At 48.9% G+C, this 15,345-nt stretch overlaps 1 protein-coding gene across 1 annotated transcript; it reads left to right on the plus strand.

Annotated features, from left to right (window-relative positions):
• The first annotated feature begins 315 nt into the window (after window positions 1-315).
• Window positions 316-12,750, plus strand: MLKL (mixed lineage kinase domain like pseudokinase). Its single transcript, XM_040982371.1, has 12 exons — window positions 316-506; window positions 1,106-1,218; window positions 2,802-3,264; window positions 5,328-5,398; window positions 5,924-6,104; window positions 6,964-7,061; window positions 7,651-7,786; window positions 8,624-8,705; window positions 10,899-11,050; window positions 11,264-11,313; window positions 11,757-11,897; window positions 12,111-12,750. Exons 3-12 carry the CDS (start codon window positions 2,804-2,806, stop codon window positions 12,158-12,160), a joined length of 1,422 nt encoding a protein of 473 aa, XP_040838305.1. The 5' UTR covers window positions 316-506; window positions 1,106-1,218; window positions 2,802-2,803; the 3' UTR covers window positions 12,161-12,750.
• The last annotated feature ends 2,595 nt before the right edge of the window (window positions 12,751-15,345 follow it).

Below are 15,345 nucleotides of genomic sequence, written 5' to 3' on the forward strand. Positions count from 1 at the left end.
ATGAGAACCACCCAGGGGAGAAGCAAAACTGTTCCCTGCCCCAGAGTTTCGGTTCCCAAGAACATCACCCCACCTCCGAGTAGAGCCTTCCTTCAATACCTCTCTCACACCTGTGTCCACCTCTGGCTAGCAGATAACGAGAAGGTACATGAGATGGAGCACAAGCGAGCACCGCCCCTGTGCCCCACATCCAGAGAACGTCTTCCCAGAAGAGAAATGAATGACAGGAAACGCAGCTGATTGCGCAACCACCGGCCTCAGGCGCAGCCAGGCCCTAGAGGAGGCAGAGGCTTCCCCATCCTGCCAACCCCCTTGTCGGCCTCACTCTCCCAGTACAGCCAGGAGAAGCAGACCTTGGAACTCTCCCCAGCTTCCGCCGCCCTTCAAGCCCCCCGTTCTGGCCACGCAGATCCCGAGTTAAAGCTGCTAGCTCTCAGGTCCCCCAAGCAGTGATCCTGGCACCTGAGACCTTTCAGAGTCCGCTGAGGATTTGGGGAGTGGTGCAGGTAAGGAGGGGAAGTTAGGGGTCTCAGCTCTTCCTGGGACCCGGCAGGAGGCGTGTGCCACCTTCCCCACGGGAGTCCCAAGCCCGGGTGGCAGAGCGGAAACTGCGTCCAGCGACTGGGGAGGCGACGGGACCGCCCGAGACCGCCAGTGCCCTGTGGGATCCTGCACCACGCCGTCAGTCCAGAGAAGGAAGTGCTTGCAGGAGACCGGGCAACTCCGGCCTTCTGGGCCTAGACGGGACGGGAGGAGCTGCACAGGGTCCCTGGGCGCACCGACCCTGGAGGCGGGGGGGGGGGGGGGGGGGGGGAAGGAGGCTATGGCCAGACCTCTGGGTGAGGTTGAGAGACCCGGATTGATCCGATTTCCTGGAACCAAAGACCGAGTTGGTTTCGATTCCTCTAAAGGCAGGCTGCTGGCAACCGGGGGCAAAGGAACCCGACCAGGGCAGGGGTCTGAGCTGGGACGACTCTGAAAGTGATGGCCCTTTTCGGGGGGATTTCTGCCTCTCCCAGGCAGCTAACGTGAAACGTCCTCTTGGTTTTGTACACAGGACCGAGTGGGTTTATCTGATCCACATTGGACGATTCTTTGCTTCTAGGTTGGCGTTCTTTCTGCCTCACCAGGGCTTGGCTCCCAGGAACGTGAACTCCTGTTAGTGGTGGCACTGAACGTCCTCAACCTTCACAGCCTCAAGCTTCCCTGTCATCTGAGGTAACACAAGTTCAAAGCGCTGAGTCAAGTGGGTTTGCGCTTTTGATTTTCTTAGGATATGCTTAATAAGCCTTGTTCCATTTTAGGTACTAGTTTTTCTTTTTTAAAAAATGGATTTTGGGACCCAACACGATGGCCTAGCAGGTAAATCCTCGCCTTGCATACACCAGGATCCTGTATGACCACAGGTTCATGTCCCAGCTGCTCCACTTTCCATCCAGCTCCCTGCTTGTGGCCTGGGAAAGCAGTCGAGGACAGCCCAAGGCCTTGGAATCCTGCACCCACATTTTTTAAAATGTATTTTTATTGAAAAGGCAGATTTGTAGACAGAGAAGGAGTGACAGAGAGAGAGAGAGAGAGATCTTCCATCTGTTAGCCCACTCTCCAAAAGGACACAGCAGCTGGAACTGAGTGTCCAAAGCCAAGAGCCTGGAGCCGCTTGGGCCGTTTTCTGCAACTCACCCAGGACAGGCAGGGAGCTGTATCAGAAGTTGGGACTACAACTGGCATGCATCTGGGATGCAGGTACCCCAGGTGCAGGTTTAACTTACTGTCCTCAGTATTGTTTTACCATATTTTATTATCTTAGGGCCTACATTGTGGCACAGCGGGTTAACCTGGGGTCGCACTCCTGCTCCCCCACTGCACATGGTCCCTTCTGTTTTGGTGGTGGTGGTTTTTTTGTTTGTTTGCTTGTTTGTTTTGTTTTTAATAACCTTCAGCTTTCTGATAGCATTGGTAAGATCTTTGGTGCTCAGAGGAGGAAGCTGACAGATTCCTATAGCAGCATTCGCTCATATGCCTCTCTGTCTTCAGTCACCCAAAATTATTTAGCCCCAGTCCTCCTGATCCCTGAGCAGTGGCTTTGAGAATTTCTGCTTGTCCCCTGGGAGCAGCTGGCCGGCCTGAGTCCCTGCTCCTGGTCACCTCTTAAACCAGATCATTGTGGCTGTTAGGCAACAAAATCAGAAGTGTGTCAGTTGCTCCTTTAGTGAGTCTCACTTCTGCCAGTGTCTTAGAGCCAGATCTGGGTTCGAGGCCAACTGACTTCTTCTCCGAGCAGCTAGGCAGGGGCCTGTCCACTGCTCCTAATGCGAACCCTGTTGACGTCATCAAGCTGCCGTGAGGATTAGCTCTAGGTCTGGAAGCACGTGGGAAGCTCTCTGTATCCCCATGCTTACCTTGAAGGTGGCCTCCCCCAGGCTCCAGAGGCTGACAGCAAGGAGCCGCCTTCAAGGGACCCAGGGAGGAGCCAGACATCTCCTTAGTGGGCCTTTCCCTGTCCCCACGTCATCATGGGTGCCCCTATGAAGGCTCCTAGGGTTCTGTCATGGCCTAGATCTAGATTTACAAGCATTTTGAGGTTGGATAATTCTTTGCTGTGGTTCTGTCCCGTGCACTGTAGGACACCCACCTCCACCTGCTGAATAGCAGTAGCACCCATGGCAGAATGCCTCTACACATTACCTGACACGGTGGGGCGACCCAGTTAGTCCCCAAAATCAGACACACTCAATTGTCCTTTAGCCAAGTGGTAAGTGCAGGAGGCGCTAAGACTTTGGCTGATTCTCTGCTTCTTCCAGGAATGGATAAATTGGGGCAGATCATCTCCTTAGGACAGTTCATCTACCAACAATGCGACAACCTGAAACTCTGCCGCAGGCAGTGCCAGCGCCTCAGGAGCCGGGTGCACAGCCTGCTGCAGCCACTGCAGATGCTTCAGGCCCAAGGGAAGCAGAACTTGTCCACCGAGCTCACCACTGCCCTGGACCGCTTCCAGGCCGTCCTGGAGAAAGCGAAGGGCCAGATAGAGGAATTCCAGCAGAAATCCAGCATTTATAGGTTTTTCACTGCAGGCCGGGACAAAATTCTTTTCAGGGAAGTGAACGAGCAGCTGAGGGATGTTTGGGAGGCGCTCTCACTGGTGCTTCAGGTTGACCAACGGATGCTGGTGTCCGGGGGTAGCCAAGGAGCGCACTGGCAGCAGGAAGATGAGCAGGATGCAGAGGAAGACTGGCAAGTGATCCAAAGGCGAAGAATGGACAAGTCAGGTGCTTGTATATGTGTATGTGTGCGTGCCGTGCATATGCGGGTTTTAGATGGTTGCAGTTGGGAATGGGGAGATTTAAAGTAACAATGATGAAAGAGTTTTTTTTTTTTTTTAGCAGCTGTGTATTCTTGTGACTTGAAATTCCCAATGGCGGAAGCTGGTGAAATTCAGAGTGGACAAGGAGCATTTCAAATTGCACAAGCTTGCATCTCCCAGCTTAAGGGTCTTTTGTCACCCTTCATTGGAGTAAAAATAATCCAGAAATAAGAAATAACCAGTCAGTTAAATAAACAGGAACTAAGTGCAGTGTGCCCAGAGCTGTTCTGGGTGTTAGGGATGCCACGCAGAGCACATAGACAGGACCCCTGCTCTATGAGCAACCAAGTCTGCTGATGGAGAGCTAAGGAAATGATAGTATCTAGCAGCAAGAAAACTCCTGAAAGAGAGACATAACATCCTGTTAGCTCTCTGATGGGATGATATTTAAAATTATTTATTTACTTTTTTTTTCTGAAAGCAGAGACTGACAAATCTTCCAATCACTGGTTCATGTCTCAAATGCCGCACTCTGAGTGGCAGAAACCTAAGTGCCTGAGCTATCTGCTGTTGCCTCCTAGTGTGCACATAGTCAGGCAACTAGAGTGGAGAGCAGCACCTGCACTCCGTCAGGTACTCCACTGTGGAATGCCCACTCCTGAGATGACATTTACATAGAAGAAGGAGGAGTCAGCCAGGTGGCCATGTGGGAGATGAGCAACTCAGGCAGAGAAAGCAGCAGGTGCAGAGGCCCAAAACAGGGGGCAGCCGTGGGCATATGCAAGGACCAACCAGAGGCCAGGCTGCTTGGACATACTGGCAAGGGAAGAAAACCAGAAGACATGGGAGCTGGAACACGCAAGGCTCCATGGGCAATAGGGGAAAGCAGATTTTATTTTAGGAGTTGAAGGAAGCTAGGGGGTGAAGATCCTTCTCTGTGGGCCTGTCATGGTTTGGTTTGTATTAAAAGAAAATCACTGTGGAAAGCCATGGATGAACAGTTGTTCACAGGTCCACAGATCTGTTCAGGTGCTCCTGGTCTCACGTGGGTTTGCCTGGGTTTGCCTCCAAGCCCCAGGGCTTCTTGGAGTCTGTCTATGTGTCCTGTCACATCGCTACACAAAGGTCTGGGCACGTGGACACATTGGGGAGGCACCAAAATCATTTAAAAACCATAGCAACTAGTGAGCAACAGTAATTCCGACCACAAGGAATGTGTTAGGTTAAAAAACACTATCCAGGGCCCGGCGCGGTGGCGCAAGTGGTTAAGTCCTCGCCTTGCACGCCCGGGATCCCATATGGGCGCCGGTTCTAATCCCGGCAGCCCCGCTTCCCTTCCAGCTCCCTGCCTGTGGCCCGGGAAAGCAGTTGAGGACGGCCCAAAGCTTTGGGACCCTGCACCTGTGTGGGAGACCCGGAAGAGTCTCCTGGCTTCGGATCGGCATAGTATCGGCCCGTTGCGCTCACTTGGGGAGTGAATCATTGGACGGAAGATCTTCCTCTCTGTATCTCCTCTCTGTATATCCGCCTTTCCAATAAAAAATAATAAAAATAAATCTTTAAAAAAAATTATTACAAAAAAAAAAAAACACTATCCAGATACTCCACTGTAGCACACCAGGTTATGCTGCTGCCTGCTATGCTAGCATTTCTTTTGGGTACCAGTTGGCATCCAGGCTACTCCATTTACTATCCAGCATCCTGTGAATGCACCTGGGGAAGCAAAGGTATATGGCCCAATTATTTGGGCTCCACCACCTGTGTAGGAGATGTGGATGGAACTCTGGGGTTTGGCCTGGTCCAAGCCACACCATTGCAGCTCTTTGGAGCTGAACCAGCCAGTTGAAGACCCTCTCGTTTTCTGTCTCTATCTATATATAACTTCGCCTTTCAAATACATTTGAAAAAAAAAATAGCATCATTTCAGTGGTTTTCATTAGCATTTGGTTTTGATTCACATGTAGTTTCCATTAGCATTTCGGTTTTGGAATATTTGCCACTCTTTCCCACCCACTGCAGACAATAAAGATCTAACGGCTTCACTGAGGTGGATGGAAATCAACCTAAAAGAGATCCAGGAAACTTTAAGACAGTGTAAGTTACTATACACTCTGCTGCTTCCAGCTGCTGCTAAACTGGAAGTCAGTCATATTTGCTCCTGCTTGCTTACAGGTTTGGGCGGGTATTCTCTTGGGCAGCCCTGACCCCTGACATTTGAGCTCAAAATCATTGGCTGAATTTCTATGAAGAATTTAAAATAAAATGCAGAATGTTCCTTCATTCATCTCCTAAGCCTAAGTCTATTGAAGGCCAATGCCTTTCCAGAGCCCCTGGCCTTAGGCTGGAGGGAGGAGAGGAAAGAGAGCCAGCAAGTGCATAGTCACAGTACTGGGCCTCAGTACTGGGCCTACGCCACCCCTGTCACTCGCAGGTCCAAAAGGAGGCGGCAAGAAGCCGGGAGCTCCGGGGCCAGGCTGCGAGGTCCTGTCTCTAGCCAGCTCTGCTTCCTGGCTTTGAGCTTCCTGCCTTTAGGGTCCACGGCTGCCACCTCGCTTAGGGTGAGTTCTTCAGCTCCTTGACCGTTTTACTTAACGCCTTCTCTCCCCGGGCTGAGGTCAGACTTCGGGAGACCGACAACGCCAGTGTCCCCAGAACCAATCAAGGAAATCCCGAAGGTGCAGCTTTGCACCTCCCCATGGAGCCTGCTGAGGGAGGATGGATTCAGCACACTGTACAAAGGAGAGTATCACAGATCCCCGGTGACCATCAAAGTCTTCAAAAATCCCCAGGCCAGCCCCAGGTGAGTCGACTGGGAAACTTGTTGGCGGTGGCGGTGCTCGCTCTTTGTATATTCCCAAGGACAGTTGAATCCCCGGGGCTGGCTCTGTGGCACCACAGGTAAAGTCACTGCCTGCAATGCTGCTAACCCGTATGGGCACTGGGTTTGAGTTCCATATACTCCACTTTCCATCCAGCTCCCTGCTGATGGCCTGAGAGAAGTAGCAAAAGATGGCCCAAGTACCTGGATCCCTGCCACCCACGTGGGTGATCTGTCTTTGACCTCACTTAGGCCTGGATCTTGTGGCCCTCTGGTTTTAAATGTATTTACAGTGTTTTGCTTTCAATAATGTAATTAATTTTAGAGTATTGTCATTAGCCCCCAAAGAAAGATGCCCACATTAGCAGGTGCTTCACATTCACCCCAACCCCCCACCATCTCCACTCCTAACCAACCACCAATCTGTCTCTATAGATTTTACCTGTACTAGACATTTAATACAAAAGGCATAATACAGTAGTATGTGTATGTATAGGTGTTTGAGTGAATGTGTGCCAAATAAGGCATTACAGTCCAAAACGATAGCATCAACTTGACATTTCAGTTTTCCTAATCAAACTTGATTATATACCATACACATATCATTCTATCAGACTGCTTGAAAGGGATTGACAAGCCCCAATACTGTCTTCAGAGATGCTGTAAGGCTAATTCTGCTGCCCAGTGCATCGGAGGAGCGCCACGTGCTCTTCTCCACCGCACCTGTTCTCTCATCCTTGGGAGATGCTGGAGAACCTCTTGACCCCACCCCCATCTACACACCAAGTATTTCCAAGGGGCCTTTCAGTTCTCTAATCCTACATTTTCTTTTACCCTATAGATCAGTGAGACATACCTTCAATAATGAGATCAGAACCATGAGGAAGTTTGATTCTCCCAACATCCTGCGGATCTTTGGGATTTGCATTGATGAAACAGGTAAGGAGGTACATCTGGGGTCGGGGAGGCTTCTGGTAGTCTGGAACATACTTTCTGGGTTTCATTGTGTCACATTTTTTGAAGAACAGCCAGACCGGAGCCCACATACAGTCGTTATTGTCGGCTTTAATTGCCTTTGTATCTCAACACGCAGATTTCGATCCTTCAGGACAGTAAAATGTCACCTCTGGGATTGGTTCACACTCCTGCAGTCACATCTCCTTCTGGAACCTAGGGAGAGCTTGTTTAGGTTCTTAGGTGCTTTGAGTTGTAGTAAAATATGATAAAACTGACCCAAGTAGGAAATTTATCTGAGGCCATCATTGGTTTAGTTCACATATAAAAATGTATTGACCTTCTAGAAGCTTTTCCATAATTCAGAGCTTGGAGTGTCAGGGTAAAGAAACACTTTCAGTGCTGCATGTTTTCCTGTGGCTGTTGTACCCACGCGAGGAAGTGAGGAAGCCAGCCGCGGGATGAGAGATGTGGGAAGTCGTGGCAGAGCTGAGCATTCCCGTTGGGTGAACAGGAGAGGTGGACAGCAGGCAGAGGAAACTCTGACTGGGGCTGCCTGGTTGCTTCCCCTCAGTGACTCCTCCTCAGTTCTCCATCATCATGGAGCACTGTGAGCTCGGCACCCTAAGGGAGCTGTTGGATAAAAAAAAGGACCTGACATCCGGCGAGCGCATCGTCCTGGCCCTGGAGGCAGCCAAAGGCTTGTACAGGTAGGTGGCCGAGGTGGAGATAGCAGGCCAGAAGAACTGGCTGACACTGTCCCCCTTGTGACCTTGCGAGGACCCCACAGAGGATGAGAGAACAGGTTGCAGGCCTCCGGTGGCCTCCTTGCCATCTGTTGATTTACTGTGAGCTCCAATGAAAACATGTGTGGTAGCGGGAGGTGAAGGCCTAACCAAGTGTACCCAGCTCCCAGAACTGAAGAATTAGGGTTCATGTCCATGCTGCCCTTGCACTGCCCTTGCACTGCCCTTGCAGTGTTGCTGGGTTAGGTGAATAGAAACACAGCAGACCCAGTTAAGTTTAAACTCCAGATAATCATGTTCATAGCGAATAGCTACATAGCTACATATATATTTTAATGTTTATTTGTTTACCTGAAAGGCAAGCATTACAGAGATAGGAAAAAAAAAGAAATTTTCCATCTATTGATTCATAACCCCAAATGACTATCGTGGCCCCAAGTTGGGACAGGTTGAAGTCAGGAGCCTGGAACTCCATTGAGGTCTCCTGCGGGGACCCAAGCATTCAGGTTATCTTCTCTTGCTTCCCCAGAAGTATCAGCAGGGAGCTGGAATGGAAGTGGCACATCTGGGAATCAAACCAGTGTTCATATGGGATTCCAGCATTATAGGCAACTGCCTGACTTGCAATTAACAGACTGTACCTATCTATTTTCCGATTTTCCCACCTGTCCGTGGATGGCTACTCCGGGGGAAGGCATGGTACCAACTAGCCTTGTTATCCTGGTAATGGCTATCAAGCCCCCCAGACCTATGACAGTCCGTGCAGAGGTCACTTACACTCTCTGCCTTTGATCATGCCAGGCTACACGATGAAGAAGTGCCTGAACTCCACAGAAATATCAGCAGCACGAGCTTTCTGGTAACCAAAGGCTACCAAGTGAAGGTAAGTACACCTTCCAAGGGGCTCTTGGTCACTTCCCCTTAGACACCTGGGCAGCCCTTCTGAGTCCATGCAACATGCATCAGGGCGTCTTCTTAAGCCCAGCGAGGGCTCTAGACTCACAGGACTACCACGGGCCACACTTCGCACTCAGTTTCTTAGAAGGAAGGGTTTCTTGCAGAAAGCACAGCTCGCTGGTCACATCAGCCTCTTTTCTTTCTTTTGGGAATCTGCAATCATCTGGAAGATGCTCTCTGTCCCCATCCCATATGGCAGAGAAAGAGGCACTCATCTTGGAAATTTAGAAGTCCCCTGACTCATAGGAGTCACCTTGCCTCACGACCCTGCAGGCCTGCCTGCCCATGTCTCTGCAAGCGACATGCCAGATGCCAGTTACAAGAGTAGTCACAAAGCACAACATCCATTTAAGCTGTGGATAGTCCCTTCCAGTCGCTGCCATCTGGAAGAAGCTTTTCGTCTATCTTTGCAAAGTTTCCAAAGGAGCGGAGTTAGAAAGTTAACTGAGGAAGGGGTTTTTTTAACTGGCTGGCCACAATTCCCAAAGGCTAGGAGGAGAATGCTTGAGGGGACAGTCATACATTGTTAACTTTCCTTCAGCTTTCTGATCATCGGGGATGCCTCTCCCTGTACTCATTAACAGCAGGCGGGTCTCTTCTTCCTATGATACCACAGTGCTCCCGAGGCCCTGGGGCTGCAACCCTCTCCGGGTCTTCATTCACCTCTTTGGTCCTAGTCAGTTTTCGTCTTGGTCTATAGGTGGCGCTAGATGCCAAAAAACTCAATACAGGGCCCGGCAGGATAGTGTAATGGTTAAGGTCCTCGCCTTGACCGCACCGGGATCCCATATGGGTGCCACTTCTAATCCCAGCAGCTCCACTTCCCATCCAGCTCCCTGCTTGTGGCCTGGGAAAGCAGTTGAGGACGGCCCAATGCCTTGGGACCCTGCACCCATGTGGGAGACCTGGAAAGAAGATCCTGGCTCCTGGCTCCTGGTGGATGGCCTGGAGCAAGCACATACACTCTTCTTTCAAGAGTACTTTGTGACCGACCGTCACGTCTACAGGAATAATTCACACTTGCCATGCCAAATTCACAGGAACACCCTATTGGGTCACAGAGAACCAAGGGACACCACCATGTCATTCTTCATTATCTTCTCTGTGAGGCAAACAGAGTCGCGGTGCCAAGCATCCACCTTCTTGCTCACTGCTTGGCTTGCATCTTTAACTGAGAGGGCCCTGTGTCTATCACAGCAATATACAAAAGCCACAACTTACTGAGTCTTTAAGATGCTTCATCACCACTACCTCAATTAACAGCTGCTGCCACCAGCCATTAAAACTTTTTTTTTTTATTTTAAATTTTTACTTATTTGAGAGGCAGGAGGAAAGAGAAAGCTCCCACCACCTGTTGCTTTATTCTCCCAAATACCTGCAATATCTAGAGCTGGACCAGGCAAAGCTAGGAGCCATGAACTCCATTTGGGACTCCCACACAGGCGGGAAGAACCCAGGAACTTGAACTAAACCCTGCTGCCTCCCGAGGTACTCATTAGCAGGAAGCTGGATTTGGGAGTAGAGCAGAATGTCAGGTTAGGTGATCTGATATGGTCTGCAGGTGGCCCAAGCAGGGGTTTTTATTTTAATTTTATTTTTTTAAAAATGTTTCTCCTATATATATATATGTTTTAATTTTTTTATTGGAAATGCAGATCTACAGAGAGGAGAAACAGAAAGATCTTCCATTTGTTGGCCCACTCCCCAAGCTGCCACAATGAGCAGGGCTGAGCTAATCTGAAGCCAGGAGCCAGGGGTCCTTGGGGTCTCCCCATATGGGCGCAGGGTCCCAAGGCTTGGGCCATCTTCGACTGCTTTCCAAAGCAATAAGCAGGGAGCTGGAAGGGAAATGGAGCACCTGGACACGAACTGGTGCCCATGTGTGATCCCAGGGCTTGTGAGGCAAGGATTTAGCCACTGAGCCATTGCACTGGGCCCTCTCTCAGGATGTTTTTATAAAGAGGAAATCTCTGTTTCTACTGGCTGATGCACTAGAAGTTGGGCCCATCACACCCACCGGTAGAGTAGCCACACGGATAGAAGGCACCCTGGGAAACAAGCTGTGTGGAGCCCTCCGCCCTGGCTTCCTGTGCTGTTTCTCCCTAAGCCGCCTCTTTAGCTTGCAGGATTTGAACTGAGCAAAACCCAGACTTCCATCAGTCGGGAAATGAAGTGGAATAAAACAGACAGAGTGCATGCTGCAGCATACATCTCGCCTCAGTGCCTGGACAACGTTTTTCATAAATATGACATAAAAGCTGAAATATACAGGTACGTTCCTATGCTTGTGCAGATTCCAGCTCAGAGGAACTGGAGTGGGAAGCTGAGTCACGCTTCTTCCCGGGGGAGCATTGTCACTCAGCGCTACTCAACGGAAGTGGGTGGCCACCAGGAAATTGATTGTGTTTTCTAGAAACACCAATAGGGCACAGGAAAAGGCCCCACGACCACCTGTGGTGGTTCAATTTCTTGATTTTCTTTTAGCTTTGGAATCGTCCTGTGGGAAATCGCCACTGGGAGGATCCCGTTTGAAGGTGAGGAGCGTGAGGGCAGTGTGGCCAGTCTGTCCCCTGCACTTTGGCCAGCCGGTGTGGAACTCCACGGGCTGGTCGGTGGTGCTGCTGGAAGCTCTTGTTTCCTTCCATACTCCAAGTCCCTGGCTCTCTCTCTCTAAAGGTTTGTTTACTTGAAAGGCAGAACTACAGGGAAGCGGGAGAGACAAAGGATACTATGTCCACTGGTTCTCTCCCCAAATGGCTGCAGTGAAAGCCAGGAGCTTGGAAGTCCATCTGGGTCGCCCATGTGGGTGGCAGGGACCCAAGCACTCACTTGGGCCATCTTTCCCTGCCTTGTTAGGCACATGAGTAAGGAGTTGGATTGGAAGCAGAGCAGCTGGGACTGAAACTGGCACTAGTATGGGATGCTGATGCGTAGCGAGAGCAGTGTATGTACTCCTGTTCTCTCGTCCCCATGCCAGGCTGTGATTCTAAGACTATCTACCAGCTGGTGGTCGTGCAGCGGCAGCAGGAGCCGCTGGGAGAAGGCTGCCTCCCGGTGCTGCAGGAGGTGATTGGGCAGTGCCGGGCCTACGAGCCCGCAGAACGGCCCTCCATGCACGGTAGGTGTTTTCTGGTGTCGGGGGCTCGGGCCTCACGCTGACTTCACATTCGCCATATTGCCTCTTCATCCTCTCCGCAGCACTGCTTCTCAGCCAGGGTGACTTTTGCCACTCAGGGAACATCTGGCGATGTCTTAAAACATTTCAGGTGGGGGCAGTGGCGTGGGGACACACTACCCATGCTCGTCTAACTTTTTGTTTATTCATGTGCAGAAATCATAGAGAAACTGACTACCTTCACTAACTCATGTATTAAAACCTGAGCCATGGATGCCCTGGACGTGAAACTGGAAGACACGTGAACTGGACATCTCTTTTACATCCTTCCTCATCAGGTTATTTACGGGTGCAGAGAAACTGAGCATCGCAGTTCACACAGCACACATCCCACTCCCAGTGAGACTGCCTCAACGCACTGTGCTAAGTGTTCCACAACAAGCTGGCGTCCGTAGCTCTTGACCATGTGACTTTCTGGGGCCTCCTATCAAGTGCAGCAGTCTGATGCACACCACCATGGGAATTTGGCCTGGCCTTTTGACTCACGTTTTGGCCACCATGCATTGTGTTGATAGGGTTCTAACACAGGCTGAAAGTTGCAAAAAAAAAAAAAAAATTCTTCTGATTATGGACTCAGCTATGACTTTCTACCAGCCTTTGGCTCCTCTCCAATGTCTCCAAATTATCTTAAAACTAAATATATGTTGTCTAGAGTTTTCAACTATTATCAGTTAAAATATTTGCCTAGTAAGAAATATTTGATTGTTATTAGATGTAGAAAGCTCTTAATTGTGTATATATATATATTTTTAAAGATTTATCTACTGGAAAGAATTACACAGAAAGAGATGCAAAAAGAAATCACCCATCTGCCGGTTCACTCCCCAGATGGCCACAAAGGCCAGGGCTAGGCCAGACCAAAGTCAAGTGTTAGGAGCTTCATCCAGGTCTCCCACTTCCATGTAGGGTCCTAAGGACTTGGGCCTCCTCTACTGCTTTCTCAAGAATATTATCAGGGAAGTAGATTGGAAGTAGAGTAGCCAGGGCTCGAACCAGCTTCCATATGGGACTGGCACTGTAGATGGTGGAATAATACCGGCTCCGACTTTGAAATTCATGTAAATTGTGTAAGGTTTCACATCCATTCCCACTCTGTATTTCCTGAAAGCCTTATACTGTTTTAGGAGAGAAGCCTTTACAGAGCAATGACTTGAATAAATTCCCAGAATGTGTTAATAGTAACGTGTCCACATATCAATTTCCAGAACTTTCTAAAGTGCTAATGCATAAGGACTCTGCATCCCTATTGTTTTATTTAGTAGCCATCTTTCTCCTCGAAGTGGAACACTTTGTAGTTTTTTTTTTTTAATGAAAGATTTTTTTATTTATTCTTACTGGAAAGGCTGATATACAGAGAGAAGATACAGAGAGGAAGATCTTCCGTCCAATGATTCACTCCCCAAGTGAGCGCAACGGCTGGAGCTACGTCGATTTGAAGCTAGGATCCAGAACTTCGTCCAGGTCTCCCACGCAGGTGCAGGGTCCCAAGGTCCTGGGCCACAAGCAGGGAGCTGGATGGGAAGCAGGGCTGCTGGGATTAGAACCAGTGCCCTTATGGATCCCAGTGCAGGCAAGGCAATGACTTTAGCCACTAGGCTACTGCACCTGGCCCATGGAACACTTTGTAGTTTTCTAGAATTGTTGTACCTTATTCACACCATTTCTCAGACATTTCCTTGAGGTCTCTAGGTCTTGGATCCAACATTAGTATCTCAGAGTTGTTGTTGTTTTTTTTTTTTTTTGAAGCATTTTCTATTCATATCCTTCTTTTTAACTATTTATTACACTCACTCTTCAAAGTTACCTTGCTTAGTCATGCTTATTGGTTTATTGTCTACTTCCCCTTAGTAGAATATAAGTTCCTTTGAGTCTGTGAATTTCTCTTACACACCAACATTCCAATCTTATAAACCAGATATAGATCTCAGTAGTCATTGAATAAATACGTGTTGAATGAAGGAAGGGACAAATAAATGATGGTCCTTCTAATTGTAGAGCAAAATTGATGTCCCAGCATGATCCACAACAAGCATCACATTTATTTGTCATCTTTTTCAAAACAGATTTATTTGTTTAATTTGAAAGTCAGAGTTTTAGATCCACAGGGAGAGATGCAGAAAGATATTCTATCAGCTGATTCCTTCCCAAGGCCACCACAATGACCAGTTTGGACCACGTCAAAGCCAAGAGTCAGAAGCTTCATCTGGGTCTCCCATGTAGGTGGCAAGGACCCAGACAGTTGGGTCATCTTCCATTGCTCTTCTAGGCAGAGAACCGGAAATGGAGCAGCTGGGACTTGAACTGGTGCCTGCATTTCAGACAGCGGCTTGATTTGCTATGCTATAGTGCAGGTTCCTATTTGCCTTTCTGACACAAAAAATTATTTTTGAGCTGAAGGCAAATAGCAAACAGAACGATCTTCGTCCAGCGAGCCCCCGCCCCCCGTTTCTGCTTAAAGACAGGATGTAAATTTCTCTTTATTGGAGATGACTCTTAGGAACCCAGAGATGGCATCCAAGTCATCATCTGCGAAGAAACCTTGTGCTATTACACCTGATCCACATGCTCCTCGCTCCGTCCTTCCTCTGTGCCTTTACCTTCTTGGAAGGTCCACACTGCTTTCCTCCATCTATCACTTTTCCACAGACGTATCATTCCTGGTGGAAGATGCAGCACAAACCCAGCTTGGCATCATGGCCACGAGTTATTTTTCGCTGAGCTTTCTCCCTCATGATGTGTATTCTACACATTCAACTTGTTGAACCTGTGTGTCGTTATAGGACCTATTCCAAGTCCAGAATTATGAGGATTAAAGAAAAATTTTTTATTTCCGGTGTGGGAGCCATTAAGAATATCATAAATGGGGCCTGGCAGCATGGCTTAGCAGCTAAAGTCCTTGCCCTGAACGCGCCCGGATCTCATATGGGCACTAGTTCTAATCCCGGCAGCTCCACTTCCCATCCAGTTCCCTGCTTGTGGCCTGGGAAAGCAGTTGAGGACAGCGCAATGCTTTGGGACCCTGCACCGTGTGGGAGACCTGGAGGATGTTCCTGGCTCCTGGCTTCAGACCAGCATAGCATCGGCTGTTGCGCTCACTTGGGGAGTGAATCATCGGACGGAAGTTCTTCCTCTCTGTCTCTCCTCCTCTCTGTGTATCTGACTTTGTAATAATAATAATAAAAAGAAGATCATGAATGAATATATGTTCATAACCATTTAGACAGATTTTGTTCGTTTTTCACTGTGCAATCCTTGTGTTCTATTGTTTTCGCATGTATATATGTATTTACCTATTTTTAATCAAACTTTTTTTAATGAAAGAGTTACCAAGTATTTGATGGGTCACCTATATATTCATTTATATGGAAAGCAATTGGAGAGAGGTTTTGAG

This window comes from Ochotona curzoniae, unplaced genomic scaffold, assembly GCF_017591425.1.
Source record: "Ochotona curzoniae isolate NIBS_2020 unplaced genomic scaffold, NIBS_Ocur_1.0 contig_3622, whole genome shotgun sequence".
NCBI lineage: Eukaryota > Metazoa > Chordata > Mammalia > Lagomorpha > Ochotonidae > Ochotona > Ochotona curzoniae.